This window comes from Pseudonaja textilis, chromosome 1 (genome assembly GCF_049901715.1).
Source record: "Pseudonaja textilis isolate UNSWEBS1 chromosome 1, rPseTex1.2, whole genome shotgun sequence".
In the NCBI taxonomy this organism is placed as follows: domain Eukaryota; kingdom Metazoa; phylum Chordata; class Lepidosauria; order Squamata; family Elapidae; genus Pseudonaja; species Pseudonaja textilis.
Genome location: NC_141990.1, coordinates 299162626 through 299182598, shown reverse-complemented (window position 1 = coordinate 299182598; position 19973 = coordinate 299162626). Strand labels below are relative to the sequence as shown.

Sequence of the window (19973 nt, the reverse complement as noted above, 5' to 3'; positions counted from 1 at the left end):
TCCCTGCTGTCACCGAAGCCCGGCAACCCGGAAGTCCAACTTTCTTATTATCTTATAAAAATAAGTTCTGAAACCAATACATCTTAGAAAGATTTTAGCACCCACTCCTTGCAACTTTTTGCAGCCTTCCAAATCTCAGGTTTCTGGCAACTCTTTAAATAATATAAGGGCATTGCTACCCTACTGTGGGGCTAATCATAAACAAAGGGCAAACCTCTAGCTTACCAGGGCTATATTTGCTCTCCTCAATATCCTTTTCTAATTCTCCAAGATCCTGTTCTTCTTGAAAGCCTTTTCAGATTGCAGACAGCTGAAATGGGGCAGATGGGATGGGATGAAAATGAATGTAATGATTTTTTCTATCATCCCATGCAGGAGTTGCACAGGAGTGTGCCCAGGATGTTCTAACTCTGACATGGAGCCAAAAGAGCCTTGCATCTTGAATGTTAAGCTGAATATAATTTCATTGAGTTATAATATTAACTTGTGATAAAAGGTCCATTGGAGCCAGGCTATATACTTTAGAACTGATTGGTTCCATGCCATCAAATCGCTGTCGATTCTTAGTGACCATTTACATCAAGATCCCCCAAAGTGGTCAATACTGACCCCAAGGATTGATGGGACTATCCAAGAGGTCAATGAATGGCTGGGGATCATTGGAGGAGGGGTCAGTAATTATCTGGACAGTGGGGGTCAATAGGTGATCCAAAAAAATCATGTGTGATTGGGGGCAATTAATCTTTTGTGATCTCTACAGAGCTCCACATTATATAAGGCCCTGATGGCACAGCAGTTAAAGTGCAGTGTTGCAGGCAAACTCTGCCAACAGCCTGGAGTTCGATCCTGATGGGGCTCAAGGTTGACTCACCTTTCCATCCTTCCAAGGTTGATAAAATGAGGAGCCAGATTGTTGGGGGCAAAATGCTAACTTTGTAAACCACCCAGAGAATGCTGTAAATTGCTATGGGGCGGTATCTAAATGCAAAAGCTATCATTCCCTAGTCCTGGAGGTAGCTGGTGGCACAACAGCATTATCCAGAGTTGGATGATCAGCAGACAGCCTTGAGTTGTCATCAGCCGTGTGTTGTTACTGTTTTGCATTATGTGTTTGTAATCCTCTATCCTGCTGCTTTCCTTTAACCCAGGAAGGATGTACAGACATGTAGCATTCCTGTTCCTAACATACTGATCAACTCTCCCGATATCATTGCCTTTGTTGATACTCATTCACAGTCTTCTCACTAAAGATATCAATCATTTCCATTAAAAATTATATTAAATATAACTTAAAATTAAAAATAAGATTTAATGTCACTTTTTAAAAACTGAAACTGTTGATATCATTAGTGGGAAGACTGTATGATGAGTGTCAACAAGGGCAATTGTGATGACCCAGGACAAGGCACAGAGGCAACACAGCCAGCTTATATTCAAACTCCCCTTTATTGTTCCAACATTCCCTCAAATGCTCCCATGTTTATGGCAAGTCCTGAAGCAAAACACTCACACACACCTCCAGCAATCTCTAGCAAAACGCTGTTAGCACAATGGCTTCAGGGCAAGAAATCCAGCGAAATCTAAACATCGGCAACAGCACACAAAACTCCACAAATTCAGTGCTTGTTCCTGACAAAGGCCCCTCCCCACAGCATCTCCTTAAATCTCAGTTCCCAGATGTGCCTTGTGAAGAGGGGCAGAGTTTTCAGGTTGCCCTGCGCGGTTCCCACTTCCTCTCCACTCTCCCTGTTCGGGCATCAGAAAGAAGCGGTCCTTGCTCGTCACCTGAGCTCTGTCGCTCCATCTCCACTGTCTGCCCTCTTTTCCCTCCACCTTCTTGGTCATCCTGCCCCTGTTCTTCCCTGCTGGCAAGCCATCCCAGGCCCAAAGGACCTGAAGCTGCCTTGTTCTACTCCTCCCCACATTCCACTGGAGCCAACAAGGCCACCCCCTTGAATTCCATCAGCCCGAGCTCCAGCTCATCTTCCCCCGCGGATTCCAGCTCTGACAGGGCCATGATAGCAATTATATCTGGACATTTGGGAGTACGATCAGTATGTGAGGTTTACATTTTACCTATTTTAAATATCACCTATTTTTACAAAATCATCTATTATCTGTTGTTATTCAAAGTACTATTATATATTATATATATGAACTCATATAATAAATGTTTGGGGAGTGTCAATGAACAACCTAAAACTTCATGAAGGGGTTGATGAACTGAAGATTTTATGGATCCCTAACAAAAGTAGATTTTCTCCATGATTTTCCCCCAATTTGATCCTTCCAGCAGCGCCACTCTCACAGAGTTCATCCACAAACCTATTTGTGGTCCTCTTGTTCTTTCAACTTTAAAAATAGGGCAGCTCAATTCTAAAACATGCAGCTCGTTCCAATGTGTGGTACAGCATCTACTTAGCTTATTCTTGCGTGTGTTCTCTCTTTCATTAACTTCCTAAGCTGAAGAAAGAGGAGAGCAAATCTGTTGCTGGATAATAGCTACAAACATGTACAGCCTCTAGTATTCATGGTTCCCCTGAGAAACAGATTGTGTACTTGCTGTACTTCTGTACAAATTTGAACCAACCGACTTGAGACAGCAGTAACTCCAGTACCATTTTTATAGCCTTAACTCTTTCATTTAACAAATCCAGGGGCTGCTTCATTTTAAAAATTAGAAAAAGATGTCATACAAAAAGGCAGTAATTTGATAGATGTCATATATACCTTTACTTGGTTCAGGTAGTCCTTAACTTGTGACCAGTCACTTGGCAACTGTTGATTATGACAGACCTACCTGGGAACTACTTATGACCCTGATTCAAAGTTCTAATATTGAAGTCTTCCTGCAGTCGCGTGACTGAACTTTGGGTGCTCAGCAACCACCATTTTCTTCTTGTTTTTTTCAGCAAAACTCTGCCCATACCAAACCATTGGTTCATTCAACAACAGCAGTGTTCGCTTAATGACTGCCGCATTGGCTTAATGACCACTGCCAAAAAAGTTGTGATGTTTTATGTCTGTCACAACTTAGGCTTATAATGGACAGAATCCATTATAGTCATCAGTCAAGGACTACTTGCATGCTAAAGTTGTTTTCATGTTCTATATAAATTTCACTGTGTCTATAAAATTCACCTAAAATTCACCTGATTTTTTTCTTTTTACGACTCTATAATCCTTACATTTGGGGCAGAGTGGGGATGACTGACTGAAGCGGAGCATTTACTGGCCAGATGCCCTTCCAAATGCCTACATGGAATTTGCAGCAGGTATTTTTTCTTTGCACCCCAAGAAACATTTGCTGCTACCTAGGATTGAGCTCTCAACTTTCCAAGTGGGAGGGAAGCATCTTCACCAGTAGTATCAAACTTGAGTTATCACAGCAGTACCATGTGATGTATCAGGACTTTTTTCCCCTTCGCTAAACTGGGTGGGAGCGGGGCCAGCATGTGACATATCTGGCCCACGGGCTGCGAATTTGACAGTCCTGGTCTTCACCATTAGGCACCACACACTCATTTATGTAGTGTAAAAAAATACATGGTTTCTTCAAATAAGAAAATAACCATCTTATAAATAGCTATTAATGTTCATGTCAGCTTCCATCAAATGAGTTTTCAAGTTTCTTGGCCACGTGTTAGGAAAGATCATTGCTTCTGTTCCTTTTGATGAATTTTAACAATTGTTTGCAGCAAGAATTTATAAAATTAATTGTCAGGATGTGGATTATCACACTAGTGAAGCCTAGGACAGTTGTACAAGAGACAGATTGCTAAAATTGGGTATATTCATGATCCAAAATGCCACAATTACCACCACCACCCGAAAAAAGCCTGAAAAATAGAGTTATATTATAATTAAATGTGTTTTTGAGTCAACACTGCAGGAAACCAAGCAATACAGAGAACTGGGACCAGCAAGCAAAAATAATCAGGAAAACATACTCTTGAAAAATAAAGGTTTTCCCTTTACTTATTCCATCCAACATAGATTGAATTCTTTCAGTGGGGAATCCAGGAGGCAATTAAATATGTGAAAAGCAAGCTTGCAAACAGCACAAAGCTGCCAGGTCTCTTTAACTCAGTATTGTCTCTATCAGCCTTCCTTAGCCTGGTACCCCTCAGATATGTTTACATGGATTTCTAGGGTTCCCAATGAGTGCAATTTTCACCCTTACTCCCTTAGAACTGTTACAATTCCAATATGTCTGTTATACAATGGATGGGTGTCCACAATAAAGTCTGCCTCCTGATGGGCAGTTCAAAAATTACATGATAGATTAACAGACAGATAGATGATAGACAGAAAGACATAGATCCAGAAACTTTTCTTTGAAGATCATGTCTTCTCTCTGAAACAAACACTGGTAAGACTTGCACAAGCAAACTGAGCTTTTCAGCCTTCCTCTGGGGCACACAACAAATATCTATTCTCATTCCAGTCCAGTATTTATCAGGATGACCATCCTATTTGGTCATCCTGATAAATACAAATTTTGGTATTGATAATTAAGGGCAGCCCAAATTTGTTAACTTGGATATAATAGAACTACAGTGGAGGTCTGTCAGGATTTGACAATGGGTCTTTGAAAGCATGCAGAGTCTACTATGCAAGTGGACATAGATGAACAATGGTGAAATCTTAGTTGCAAAAGATAAAATAAAAATATTTGCAAATATTACAGAAATATTTGGACCAACCTTCCCAATTTTGCAAGCTGTGAAAACACATGGCTCTTTGGGAAGGCATTACATGATAAATAAGCAACCCTGAACAGTGGCACATCAAAGTGATTATAATTCTGTTACAAATGGATTTTATTAATTTTAATAGTTAATAAATCATTCAATATGCTTGGAAAGGAAGTGGAAAGAAGGAAGTAAAGACAATGGGTTGGAATCCCCAGGGAAAGATTTCTTAAGTTCCAGAAGGTGACATAAACCAGTTATGATCCATTCATTTTAGAAGAAGGAGGCTTTTAAAGACATATAGAATTATATGGGTGGCTTGATCTTTGTTGCATTAATGTCATGTCAGCAAACATTGGAAATAATAGAAAAATTGAAAAATTTCAGGGGGGGGGGGGAATCTTGAACCTGAAAATTGACAGTTCAAAGAAAAGAATCTCTGAATTGTTATTTTTCAGTGGATAAGTAGCTTTATAATTCTACAAACATTAATTACCTCAGGTGTACTAAATAGACAAAATGTGAAAGAAAAAATATGAAAAATATTATTTACAACAGATTATAATACTTAAAAAAACCTCTCTGATGCGAAATGTTTTATCAGTTCAAAGGCTATACAGAATTTTATTATATTTGCAAACATAACATTATACAGCGAATAAAATATTGGAGAGGGAGGGAAAAGACCCATATAAGCCATCTATGAGAATTTAACATAAGCTGATAAAAACTATATCAATGTTTCTCAATTTGGTGCTCTCCAAATATTATGGGACTACAATTCCCAAAATATGTAATCATGCTGGCTGAGAATTTTGGGAACTGAAGCTCCAACAAATCTGGAATACAATAGGTTCTAAGAGGATGGTCTAAATAATGCAATAATATACATGTGCCAATATAAATTCAGATGAGAACATGAATGTAAACATTCATTAATATTCAACATGCATAGACATATACCGATACTGACCTTCTGTTTCAGAACTGTAGCTTTTGCAGTAATTGTGCTTTACCATCCACAGAGGCATCAATCTAACAGGCACTGTTGATGTATAGTCCTTCTCTTTTGTAAGGTTACATGCAGCCAGGGAATTCCTGTACACCTATCCCACCCATCCCATGTAGAAATGAATGGAAGCTATGCAGTCTCAATGCCCAGCAAATTGTGCCTAGAACTGCACTGCCTCGAGGCAATAGAACATCATACAAGATGCTGGGTTTCAACTAGTTAGTACCCATAGTGGAGCTAATAAAATGTAAATTGATTTTCATTATACAGCACTTTGCTGTATACCTTGGCTATCTTTTCTACATTTTAAAAAATATAGACGGGGGGGGGGGGTATATCTCACTTATAACTTCCCCTGTACCCTTTGCTTTTTAAATTAACGTTAAATTCCAAATTTTATAAACCCCTTTTATGGAGTTATTAATCTAACAAAATGATTGACTTGTATTTGATGTGCAAGGATACCAACATCTTATTAGAATGATGGAAAGGAGGAAAGAATTTAAATTAAAATGTTTTAGCCAACAGCTATCTAAAATGGAGGAAATTGCCAAGATCATAATTTAACACCTTAAAAAAAAGTGCAGAGAAAATCTGGGTATTGTTTTATCCCAGAGCAAGAGCCACAGAACAATCAATCAAATTCCTTGAGCTCAAGACACCTTTAGACTTCTCCCCTACCCCAAGAAGCAGATCTCTCTTGAATTTGATCTACGAATGCTGCAATAAAACGACTGGCTTTTAAAAAGAGGGAACTTTTTCTTTATACTAGAGCAAGTGTCTTCAAACTCGGCAAGTTTAAGACATGTGGACTTCAACTCCCAGAATTCCTGAGCTAACATGACTGGAGGAGGAATTCTGGGAGTTGAAGTCCACATGTCTTAAAGCATCAAGTTTGAAGACCCTTGTATCAGAGAACTACACATAGCCAAAGAGACAACTAATTCATTGAATTAATTTCACTTTCAGAATGATATAAGACCAATGTCTTCTCTCTCCACAGTTAACCTCCCTGCACAACACTGACTGAGGGATCTGATACTCTGCATGGTTTTCAGAAGACATGAAAGGCAGAGATAAGACCAGATTCACCTACATCAGAAAGTGTAGACTTCTTGAATATGTTGAAGACTTCACAGTTGTGTAGTCATAAATGGCAAGAGGTTCCTTTCACTGCTTCTGCTGAAAATGAGGAGACATGGGGTAACAATCACACATGGGCCAGGGCCTCAAACCAGTGGGTGCAATATCCCACTATCACTATAACTGTTATTATTAACAAGAAAGAAGCAGTAAAAGAGGCTAACTTCACAAAATGTATTTAAAAATCCCTGAAATATGTATACAACAGCCTGTTTGCCTGAATTACTACTATAACTACCACTGAACATGTATGACTGTACAATGTTGCAAGAAGTTCTGTATTGTACATGGAATCATATATATTGCTTCCTCCATTCCCTTCATTCTAGATTACAGATGTTTAATTGCTGCATTTCAGTCTAGTTAAGAGATAATATTCAAGTAATAACATATTCTGATGGAGCAGGGAGGCATGGAAAATGAAAAATTTACTGTCATGTTACACAACTACATTTAAAAATTAAATAGAACAAATGTAAAATTTTGGTGCATATACAATACATTGGTTAAGATTTCTAAAACTAGGATTTTGCTGGTTTTTTTAAAAAAAAAGAAGTATCATTTTTTTGTGATACTATAGTTATGCACAATAATTTATACCTAATAAGAAATAAAATTTTCCATCTTCCACAAAATATATATAACTATAACATTCACATTGCTAGTTTAAGAAAACAAAATGTGAGTTTTACATATTATATAGCAATCTTTGTGGACCCTTCTACATGAAGTCTTGATTAAATAATGCTTGAACAACAAATCTGGTTTGTCCCATACAAAACATCAGATTTTTTTTTAAAAAACCCTAAAAGCTAAATAAGTTTTCCCATTTCACAATGGAGCAATTACAAGCATAGTTTAATTAACAGGTGGGCAAATCTACAATATGATAGTAATGAAACAATGAGAAAATATACATAAGTTATCATCCTCATAGAGGGATTTTGTGTCAATTTCCACAGGGGAACGAGCCAAAACTCAATCTTTTTCTGATCATATTGTTTGGTAAATTCATAGAAGAGAGCAATGCAACATATTAGTATTCAGAGCTAAGCCACATGATTATTAAATTCATCATTTATTTGTACCACTTGAGGCTGGAGCAGTGATTAAATGTTAACAATGTCATAATGAAAATACAATTTAATTCATTTATGTTCAAGGAACTAGTTACCTAATGAACTTTTGTCTTGTTCACCTTTGTTCTAGCAAAACCTGGATGGTATACAGGTGATGTTTCTGCTCATGAGAGAGATTTCTGTTCAGTAACTGTGACGTCCTGAGCCCAGTTCCTCCTCCTCATCTCTCATTCTATTTAGGAGGTCCCTGGGGCCTGTTTGGAGAAGCAGGACAAACCACTTCAATGGATTACTTACTATTAGCATGACATTAAAAGGAACCCTTGCTTTGTATTCATCTGTTTTTCAGTAAGATAAAACAGTCTTAGGATCCCTAGAAGAGGCCTGTCATGTTATTTAAAAAGAAGGAATGTTGTGTATATATTACTGAAATGAATGGGGATGAAAGAACTGAACATCAATGTTTTTTTTTAAAAAAGTGCAAACATTGTTATAACTTGTTTAAAAGACAGTAATTTAGAAAGACTCAAAAATTTGGATCACTGGTTTTTTGGCAAACTGAGTATCAATGCAATATCTCTTCCAGGTATACAAAAGTGGGGAATATATCTCATTTTGTTTTGGTTTAGCATGTTATATGACCCACGGGTATAACCACTGACTGTTATTTTGTGAACCATGGGTTATGGCTTATTATGATATGCTAGTCCAACCATTATAGTTGGTTCAACCCATTTGTGACCAAGGAAATTAAGTAGAATGTGTGAATGCAACAATGTACAAAGATGTGCATAAGCTCCCCCATATTTTTCTGTATAAAAATATGGGGGAGCTTATGAACATTTAATTTCTGCTGCAGTCTAAAATGGTACAACCCAACAATAACACATCACATAAAGCAAATATCATACATTTTAGCTCTTAGCTAACATAGATTTCAGGCAGTCCACTCCAGCTGCTCTACCTTATTCTACCCTTTTTGCTAATAGAATATAAAATATTTACATGGATTTTTTCAGATTTTATAAAATTGCACACTGCCTACCACTGTAGCTAGATTTTAAAAATCATTCCCCCACCCACCCAAAAGGACCGGATGCTACACCAAGTTTGCCTTATAACATAGTCAAAATATGCCAATTCTTAAAGTGGCTTCACATAAAGAGAATAAATCTGTTTCTTCAACCTGGCACCCTCCAGACGATGCCTACATTTCCAAATAGCGGAACTAAAGACTAAAACATCAACACATCTTGAAATGCCAAGTTGGAGAAGCATGAACTGGGTATTTAAAATACACAAAATATCCATTTCCCAGAGCCAATAATTTGAATCAGATTTCATAAACATAAAGCAGTATTACTGGAAGTTAATTTGGGGAAAGGGACACGGGTTTTGCCATATGCATCTTCAGGCTTTTCCACGTCCCTGTTCTATATTAGACCAGCTGTTTGTCATCCTTTATAAAGGATTTATTCTCTATTGATTCTTAGATTTGTCTATGGCTTCTCCTCTTACAGAGAAAAGTTTCCTTAATGGTTATGCCCAGACCAGGCTCACCCAACTCAAACATTTCTGGTGTTTTTCTGGCACTTGCTGTGGTGTCATTGCAACATGTAATTATTACTTGGTAAATAGGTGAATCAATCCTAGTTGACAAAGGCAAGCCCTAACATAATAAGCTGTGAATGAAGGAAACATGTTTTGCAGCTGTTAATTGTTAAGTCACTTGCTGGGATAAATTATTTCACACGCTGTCTTCAGGAACTCAAAAAGTAACTGTAGTTACAAGTTCATTTTTATCTGATCTGTGCATTTGAGTTGAGAAGATTGGACCAAAGTCAATGTGGGGAAAAATATTGCTGCATGCCCAATTAAAATACTAACTTAACTTTCTATTGTTAGAACCAACTCATTGATTAAAAAAATCCCACATCTGTGCATCTTTCAGAAGAATCAATCTCCAAAACTGTCAAAGCCAAATGCCTAGAGTCATCTGAGGAGAGCCATGGATTGGGGAGAAATGGAATAAAACGTATGACTGGAAGATTACTTGCCAACAAGCATTTTTAGTATTGATGTACTCTATTTTGGGTTTGTGATTACTGCTACTAAGCTCTCATCCAGACCAGCAATTAACCATGGAAGTAGCTTCCACTCACCTCAATAGAACACGAGGTCCCCAATGCAACGGTCTAAACGCACCTCAAATTAAAATAAGTTATGTTTTAAACCCCTGGATATCCAATCAAGTTACTTATTTTGCTACTCACCTAGAGATTATAATGCAAGTCCACTGAATGGTAAAGTATATGCATATATAGAATCAAAGCAAGGTTACACACTGCACATTCCCTTTTGCACTAAATAAAAAGGTTCATCATAATCATAATAATAAAAATCACAATTAATATCAGTGAGCTTTCTAAGGAGGAGTTGACTATAAGAACAGAATTAGACCCAGGAAAAAAAATCTGCTTTCTATTCTGAAAATCTCATCCCCCCCATCATTAATTTCAAATAAACTACTAGACCAACTAGCACAGCTTTCTCCGCAGTATACCTCCAAGTATTGGGACCACTGGAGGACATCACTTTGGAAAGGATTAATCAGCATAGACACAATACTTTTCTTAACAGAAAACTCACTCATTAAAAAAAATAAAAGGTTACCTTATCAGCAATGATTATATCATAAAAAATAAGTTTAAATCATACAAGGGCATATAGAAATGCATACTATTATCTTACTACAGAGTATGTTTTAGAAATGCCCCTGATGTCAGGAGGTAACTTGTGAGCATGACAAGCAATCAAAGTTTACAGAGAGGGATGTAGATGGTTCAAGAAGTCACTGATGCTTTAAAACTTGATGGTGTTGAAAACCAAGAGCTTGTTCCAGGAGTTGCAGAAATTGGATCCGTGGTTGGTTGGGAAGATTGAGGAGAAAGTTAAGGCAAATACAGGATAGGAACAGAAGTGTTTGCCTATATTTGTGATCTGTCCTCTCTTTCTCTCTCTTTTTGGTAATAGCTGCTTATCCACAGAGTTATGATATAGATGGCTGTCCGAAGTTTTGCTAATACCTGATATTTCAGATAACATAGTAGTCAAACATAACATTGTTCTAGGCTATCTGAGTCTTTCATGAAGTGGATGAATATCTGACATCCAAAACTGAAGTAGCCTGCAGTAGAAGAAAAGGATGGTACCAGTAAGCAACATTTTAAAATTATTTTTTATGCACACACACATACCCCTTTTATTTCATTTCATTTCTGGTTTAAGAAAGAAGAGCAGACACTGAAAGAAAGAAAACCCAGAGATAGTTATGTAGAGTAATGAATTAACAAGTCTCTCTCTCTCTCCTCAGATTCTATAATACTGGAATTCTCAATCAATAGTCTAAAACAAATAGAATTCTGAAACACCAAGTTCTATTGTCAGAAGCATTATTTTCAATGAAGCAAGAAAGAGGGAAAAATGTTAGCACAAATGTCAAACTTGTCCCTTTGGCCACACATTTATTCATTTCTGTTTTACCTCCTTCAGATATTTATGGTATTGTAAATAATGCCAAAATAAATTAAAAACTACGAATAATGTTAGTCTAAAACCACACTATGAATGCATAGAATTATTAAAAAGTATTAAAAGAAAATTGGGGGAGCCAGTATGACTGAAAAGGAAGATTTTATAGATTAGCACTATGATACACTCCTGAGAGACTCAAAGGTGCTTTTCCAACTTTGTTTTTGTTTTTTCTTTGAAAATGTTTCGCTTCTCATAAAAAAATTAAAGAAGCTTCTTGGATGAGAAACAAAACATTTTCAAAGAAAAACAGAAACAAGAAAGTCCAGTTGCCTTTTGGAAAAGCACATTTGAGACAACCAAAACCTCAAGTGATGATATCCGTTTCTACACAGCATGGTTATATAGTACAGTTATCCAAAGAGTTGATATTACTACAAAAACATTATAACCCAGTTTGGGACAATAAATGCATCAAGTTAAAAAAAAAAAAACTACTACTACCTCATCCTCTTCTTCAGATACTTTAATAGCATTATCCGGGGATTTGACAGGTTTCTGTGTATTTGTTCCATTTGTCTCGGCCTTCCCATGCTCAGCTTCCCATTCCTGTAGGACTTCGTCTATGTTGAAACGCCGCCGATAATTTACGAAAAAGTTTTTCACTTGCACCACAGATTTGTTTCCAATGACATCAGAGATTGCTTGAAAATCACGACCGTATTTCCTGATTGCTACAAAAGAAAACATATCTCATCAGTACCATTTCTGAAGCTCAGAGGACACCTTCAAACTAATACAAAGGAAATCTTGTTCAGAGTAGCATGCATTTTCACAAGCATGCAGGGAGCTAGATAAGATTGAGTGGCCTAAGTAGACACGGTTGTGAGAATTTGCCTAGATCCCCTTGTGACCTTGAATGAGATGTCAGAATAAAATTTGATGAGCGCGTATTTGCATCAACAGTACTGCAAAAAAATGCATGCTGTAGAGAATTTATTGACAGAGCAAATGAACCTCGAAGATGGAATGGATACATTATTTATAGTTTCAAAGTCAACAACTAAATTTAAGGGATACATCAAGGGTCACACTGTTTCTAAACAAATTATAGGTTTATAGAAGAGTGGTAAATCTTGACTTTCTTAAGATTCTGCCTCAATGTAGTTATTATTTTATTTTATTTATCAAACATGGCCACCAATCACATTATAGACAACTCTACAATAAAATTAACAATTTACACTTATTATAAAACCAATTAAACCAACTGCGTTACTAAAACTGTATGTTTGAAAATATTTGATATTTCTTATGGCCAAATATATATTTAGCTGTATTTCTTTTTAATTTTTCTTATCCCACACTTTGAGATTTCTCCCCCCCACCCTTTATTAATTCTTTCTTCTTTTGTGTATTTTGCTTATCACTCTTTCTCCCAAAGCATAAATAAAACGATTGTTATAAATTAGTTTAAGGCCACCCAATTCAAAAACCTAGCTGGTGAACAATGTTAAAAACAAATTAAAACCCAGCAACAATCTTTTAAAAGTGAAGCAATCCTGAAAACTTGATATACAATCAAACATCAAGAGTACTGTGAAGGACTTCACCATTGGTTAGCCCAGTGAACACAATATGCTATCTAGTATGCTGTTCTTATGATCAAAAACTTCATATTGAGGCAAGGTGAATATGGTGCTTTTAATGTTAATTGTTCATTGTTTTAAAAAAAATAGTCAGCAAGAAAACTAAAATCTGTCATCTGTGTAATTATTTTCCCTTTTTAATCTGTTTGGTACATTTTTCTATTCATTCATATTCTTGGTTTAAATAGTTCAAAATCATTTTAAAATGAAACAAAACATTAAAGCAAAAGCAACTATCCTATTCCTAAAATATTTAATTGATTAATACATGGGGGCTCAAATTTGGACAGGCAATGATCCCCTGAAATTAATGAATTTGTGTAAACCTCAATAACATCATTAAGTAGTACGATTATCAATTTCAAGACTTGCTGGCTGGATTTCTACAATTGTGTGTGATAATTTAAGTGGCTAATGTACCTCTCTCTTATCCCAGAAGTTGCTCCTTTCCTTTTGGGATCTTGTGAGTAAGATCTAAATGCCACCACTGCATTTCTTCAATGGCAAAATCCGCTAGCCTTGATGATGCCCTGCCTTTCCTAGTCTGCCTTAATGCTAGTGGTGTCATCTCTCAATCAGATGTGTTGCTGTACTTAAATCTAGTCAGCCACAATTCCATACACCTGCAGATTCATTGCCAACAACTATTGTAGGAAGGGGAACAGTGTTTCAGTTTATCATTGGGACATTCATGTTTCTCATGGTAGGTAGGAGAAACAGGGCTCTCAAAAGGAAATCACAGATACATAAAAACAGCATCACTGGCTGCAGAACAGAATTTAGGTTTGCCTCCTAGACTTGCCTCCTCTGCCTGGACAAACCAGTTATGGTCCCTTTCAAACACGCTCAGTGTCCCTGGGCACACAAATTTGATAAAGAAATAAATGAATGCTAATGACTGATCCCACAGGGACTCCAAGCCATATTTCTACGTTGTTAATGAATATGTTTCCACAACCTGACGAAAGCAGAAACAAGGACACTTTTTTGTAAGCACACCCTTGTAAGTATGCCTGCAGTGGCTGAAATTGGGCACGTTTTGCATACAGAGCAAGCACACACAGAAAGAAATCATTCTTATGTTTAAAATATGCATCAAAATAAGCTAGCATGTCCAGTCAAACTCTGCCCACTTCAACCAACAATCATGACTTGGAATTTGAGGAACTGGGTCAGTCATCATCTCGCATATGGGAAACCGTTACTGCAAAAATGAATGAGTCTGACCCTACAGTAAATGTAGTTCAGGCCTCAAAGTTCATCAACCCTAAGATAAGAGTCAGAAGCAGGAATTTGGAGAATTATTTCAGTGGCCAATGAGGAAATGCTCCACCAGAAATCAAGACACAGGGTCATCTTCCCTACAGACAGGAATGTATTTGCAATGCCATACCTTGCACTGCAAGAAGCTGTTCGTCTGTGGTCCAGCGTGCATTAAATTTCAATGTTACCTAAGTGTCATGAAACATAAAGAGAATAATTTACTTAGATAACAGATGTGCTTTTAAACCTCAGCCCCCAAACTGTATACAAATGAAACATTGAATACATTGCTTGAGCAGTCATTTGTTAAATAAAGCCTGCATTATTCTTTTTCAGCATGTTTTTTTTTAAATTTCTTTTCAAGTGAAATCATAGAGGTAGTCCATTATTTAGTTAGCAACATTTAATTTATAACAGCAGAAAGGAAAAAGGGGATAAAGGGAGCAGATTTTAGCACAATGTTAGCTACCAGAGTCCATGCATAGGTTGGCTTTGTCAACCAAGCTGAAATTTGAGGGCATCTGGACTTGTGGTATCTTCCTGATTGTAAACTGTGGACTTCTTCTCATCCTAATTCCAATACTGGAGCTAGAAAAGGAACTGGGATAATTCCCCAAATTGCACTGGGCCTCAGAAGCTCCTGAAGGATCTCTGCAGCCCAATTTAATTATGGGGATAAATGGCACATTTGATCAACTCAGGTGCCCTTCCATAAACTTCAGAAAAGAAGGGGAAAAAACATACTTTCCCATTAGAACACAAGCTTACCTCTGGTAACCTATATTGCTCTATTCCTCCTTCAAGTTTCTCTTTCAGAGAGCTGTTTGTTTGTTTGATATTTTGAATCTGAAAAGAAAAGTTCCTCTTTCAGTATGGATAATATATGAAGTTTGTATAAAAATTGATCTAATTTCAAATATTCTCTAAAGCATTGGGAAATACTATCTATTCCCCTGACCAATAATTTAAACAAGAGCCCCCATTCCTCCAAGAAACACAGCTCCCTTCCCAACTGAAATTCGGTTTTGTCATTTTTTCCCTCCCACCCAAACATCCAATAACTCAATAGTTGAGAAGGAATAATGGGGAATAGGCTCTTTCATTCTTAGCTCTTTGGGGACTTTCTAATGTTGATACTTGTAAAAAAAAAAAACAGTGCTAAGTTGGATGATTCCCAATAGAACCCTTACGTTTTTAAAATGATTGTGTTCCCATTGCTTACTATGTCTTTCTTTTGAACACCATGGCATTTAAAAAACACCAACCCTAACTCACCCTCTGAACTGCAGCCACTCATTATTTTTATTTTGTGAAGATGCCTATGGAGTTTTTTTCCCCAACGTCTGATCATAATAAAAGCTATCTATGTACCTGCCAGTGAACATATGACACAGTTGATGCTGAAGGTTGAAGTTGTGCTTTGCAATCCACGGTTTTTCATTTAAATGTCTTTTAAAATGTCAAGTAGAATAGACAGTGTGGCAAATATAAAAGGAACTAATCATTGTCAAACGGATATGTTTAAGTGGATGCCCATGGACCAAACAAACGACAAGGGCAGAAATCTTCTAACCAATAGAGGAAAGAGAAGAATAAAAGCTACCGGTAGCTGCGTAGAAGTGGTAAGGCAGAGGAAAAATATTGTAATATTTTATACTTGAATGTGTAAAATTAGAAATTAGATGGAAATCAATAAAATAATTGATTACTGCTATAAAAGTTTTTAGAAGCTAGAAAGCCCAAAGTGTGGAGAAACATGGAAACTGATTTATGGAAATCCGTAATGACGTCCTGAGTAAGATACAGGAAGTTGGCAATTCATTTTGCTGCACTGTAAATAGAAAGCCAAGTTGAAATAATTCTCCTCTAAAATGTACTGCCACTGACAGCTTGTTAATCAGGTCTCATCCTGATGCAAACATCGCACCAAAGCTATAAATCCTCCCAGGGAGCTGTGAAGTTGAGATTGTTTAAAATATGTATCAGATGATTAAAAAGAAGCCTCGCTCTGTTGCCAGGAGAAAACACATACCTGTCGCTTGATGGAGACGAGCTCCATATCCAGCTGCCTGAGCAAAGTGGTGGCAGCAGTTGCGTTGGCAGACACGGCTTCCACATCTTCCTGAGAGAGAAACATTCCTTTGGGAGGTTTCCTCTTGGCCCTGTTCTTAGCAGCCTGGGTACTGTGCTTTTCTTTCTTTATCTGAGGAATTGTTTCCACGGGAGGAATCTGCAAAGGAGAGATCTACCATATGTTAGCCCAATGACTCAACCACTAGATATCCACAACTACTGCCACTTCCAAATATATCCCAAACCTGAGGTGGACAGTCATAAGTATACTCTTTTTCTAAGGTCCTGCATTACAAAAGCCAACTACAAATGGGAAACACTGTCTTGCTTCACCTTTTTACTTAACCAGCACACCTCCCCATCATCATTAGTGGATAGGGTCAGCATTTTCACAATTTCATGCGTGAAACAGATATCTAATTTTAATCTTCCCAGAACACAGAGGTCACCTGAATATGAGTTCACAAATCCTTGGGGCATCCATTTTACCCTTCAAAGTCCTTTAAAAAGGTCAACTTGCACAGTAGGCCTGTCCAGTCCAAAGGCATCACGGCATCATTCTTCTGGCTTGCCATAGGCCAAACATCTTTAAAAATCATATAAGACTCCCTGCACACTGACATGTGGGACAGTTTGCTGGTGCTGCCCAAGTACTTTTCTGCTAAAGTAACAACAACAGTGGAAGAACAGAGACACAAGAGCACAAAATGCACCTATCTTGTTAAAATGAAGTAATAGCAATAGCACTTAGACGTATATACCACTTCATAGGGCTTTACAGTTCTCCCTAAGCAGTTTACAGAATGTTGCCCTCAACAATCTGGGTCCTCATTTTATTGACCTTGGAAGGATGAAAGGCTGAGTCAACCCTGAGCCGCTCAGAATTGAACTCCTGCAGTATGCAGTGAATTAGCCTGCAATACTGCATTCTAACCACTGTGCCAACACAGCTCTAAGTAAGATGAAGTCTGCTAAGTATCTTCCCAAAGTTCTATTACTGAAACAGAAAACATAAATGCACTAACCCAAAACCACACATAATACAATGGCTCCAACATACATGAGAAGTACTCTTTTACCAAAGACTATCATCCTTACTCCCCATCTGGAAAAAAGGACTCAATACCCCCGTATAGGACTAACGTGCCAACATCCACCACACATTCCAGGCATGGCACTGAAAGCACTTTTTCTAAGTTCAGGCTATCAGCACCTCAGTTTAATAGTGTATCAGAAATAAAAGAAGATATTTCAATTGAGCATGGGGGGTGGTTGAATTAGAAAAAAAAACCCTAAAAATTATGTTTGATGTGCAATTTTGTGTATGTCAGCCAGAGGGGAAGAAGAAACTAATTTAAGACAAAACATGAAGGGTCAGATGATTGCAGGCTAATCCTTAAAGCTCATTCCTTTTTATATGCAGCACTGCAAAACTGAGGGATAAAGATTTTTGCATTGGTATGAAATCTGCCCTAGAAAAAGGTCTTTCAGGGACAAGTATGAAACATAAAGAATGAATCTGAGACACTGTTTTAGATTCATGCAAAGGAATGCCTAGATCTCCCTGCCACTCCACCAGCAATGTAATTTTAAAAATTTCTTCTGAATCTTTTGATAACACTAAGGATATGTCTCCAGAATGTGAAAAAGGCCTTTAAAAAGCTCCCTGTTAAGAGAAAGCCATATTTGCTTCTGCCTTCCTTCAAATGAAAACAGCAAAGCATATAGGAATCAAACAATCACTACAGAGCTTTCCTACTCTGAGGAAAATAACCTCCAAGCTCAACAGGAAATTTTACAATATACACAGAATTCCCAGAAGATTCTGCCTCTTCCAATAAAGGGGACAGAGGTGCATGAGCCTCACCTTAGTCTGTAAAACCCATTCTACTTGAAAAGTCATGCTGCCTCAGAGGCCTGCCTCTGTCCATTTCCATGTCTGCTCAGTGATAACCATGTTTTATTACAATGTGCACCTTGAAGTCACTTTTAATCATCCTTTGATCTTAAGGCAGTGACTTAAATCAGCTTTCAGTCTTGATGCTGGTCTTTGGTTTGAAAATAAACTTGATCTAGAATTAATTAGGATTTTGCTAGTTTGAGTATCAAGTACTGAAGAGAGAAAGCTCAGTAAAAGACTGGGCATGCATGACAGCGGGATTAAGAGAAGGGCTGGCAGGAAAGAGGAAAAGAAATGCTCCCCAAAACAGTTTCCTTCAACCAGAGTTAAAATATATAATTAGGCTTTCTGTCTTTCTTAGACATGATCCTATGCCCACACTGATTCACTGAAGCAAATTCAAAGCCACATGCAGCATTCATAAACTGACCACATATTGCACTAAACTGTATTATATGGGTTTATCTGGTTTAAGTTTAGCATGTTAAGGTGAACTTTACTAGCTGCTGTTTATTCAAGACATTAGCTGTACATTTGTTCAGGCAGTCTAAGAATCAGACACAACTGAATGGAAGGAAAAAATAGTGTGGTATGCAAAACAAACAACATATGAGGGGATAGAGATATGCCTTTATAAGGACATTTGTGTTTCCCAGCAAAGGTCTAGCCAGAAAATCTTAGCTACTGTTAGCAGAAAATAACTTGATCTATATAGGTCAATAACATAATAGGGATTGAGGGCAGTTTTATATATTACTGTGTTTTGCACTGAAACATCAAAGCATCCACAACACCTCTCACCAGCTTACAAGTGGTACGAGTTCATCTCTCTATAGTATGGAATAAATTAAATTCTAGCTTTATCTTCTAAGCTATGGAAGAAACTCCTATTTCTTAGCTGTCACATTTCAGCAAAAAGATATGTGGTCACCATTCATGTTTTCAACCTTTCTGTAAATTCGAAAACTTAGAAACACATGGTGAGTTTTTTGACCCCACAAACAATCATTAGCTAGCAAATGCAAGCCAACTAGAAATGGCTGGAGAAGATATTTCTCATTACCTATTGTAAATTGAAAATGGCAAAAAAACATAGCGAGGCAACCGCTTGTACCGTAAATAGTAACAGTACTTAGACTTAAATACTGCTTCACAGAGCTTTACAGTCCTCTCTAAGAGTCAGCATATTGCCCCCAACTGAGAGCTGCTTGACAAATGCCCAAAATACAATCATGAGGCCAAAATGATGGTGGTGGCAGCAATCATAACTTCAACGATGGGTTATAAGTAGCTTTTTAAGAGTGTTATAACTTCAAATGGTCATGAATCAGTTCAAATCTCACTGGTTCAAGGTTGACTCAGCCTCCCATCTTTCCGAGGTAGGTAAAATGAGGACCCAGGTTGTTGTGGGCAATATGCTCACTCTGTAAACCACTTAGAGAGGGCTCTAAAGCATTGTGAAGCGGTATATAAGTCTAGGTGCTATTGCTAATCAACTTTGCTAAGCAAGGACAATCCATATTGTTTCCGAGTAACTGAACTTAAGAAATCTACTTAGATCCATGTTTCCTTATTATGTTTATGTAGGAAAATAGATTTACTTTTCCTCCAGCGTGCAAATATTGAAAT

General features: G+C 37.4%; 1 protein-coding gene across 4 annotated transcripts in view; it reads right to left on the bottom strand.

The window, feature by feature from the left end:
- Nucleotides 1-7259: 7259 nt before the first annotated feature.
- RCOR1 (REST corepressor 1) overlaps nucleotides 7260-19973 on the bottom strand; it is a 168595-nt gene continuing 155881 nt past the window's right edge. For 2 of the 4 annotated variants that reach the window (XM_026698538.2, XM_026698540.2), the window contains exons 8-12: nucleotides 16404-16616; nucleotides 15140-15217; nucleotides 14502-14559; nucleotides 11964-12193; nucleotides 7260-11115 (exon numbers count right to left, since the gene is read on the bottom strand). In XM_026698538.2, the coding sequence (XP_026554323.1) occupies nucleotides 11074-11115; nucleotides 11964-12193; nucleotides 14502-14559; nucleotides 15140-15217; nucleotides 16404-16616 (621 nt within the window). In that variant the 3' untranslated portion in view covers nucleotides 7260-11073. The remainder of the gene's footprint in view (nucleotides 11116-11963; nucleotides 12194-14501; nucleotides 14560-15139; nucleotides 15218-16403; nucleotides 16617-19973) is intronic. The other 2 variants (XM_026698539.2, XM_026698541.2) reach the window with 1 other exon arrangement.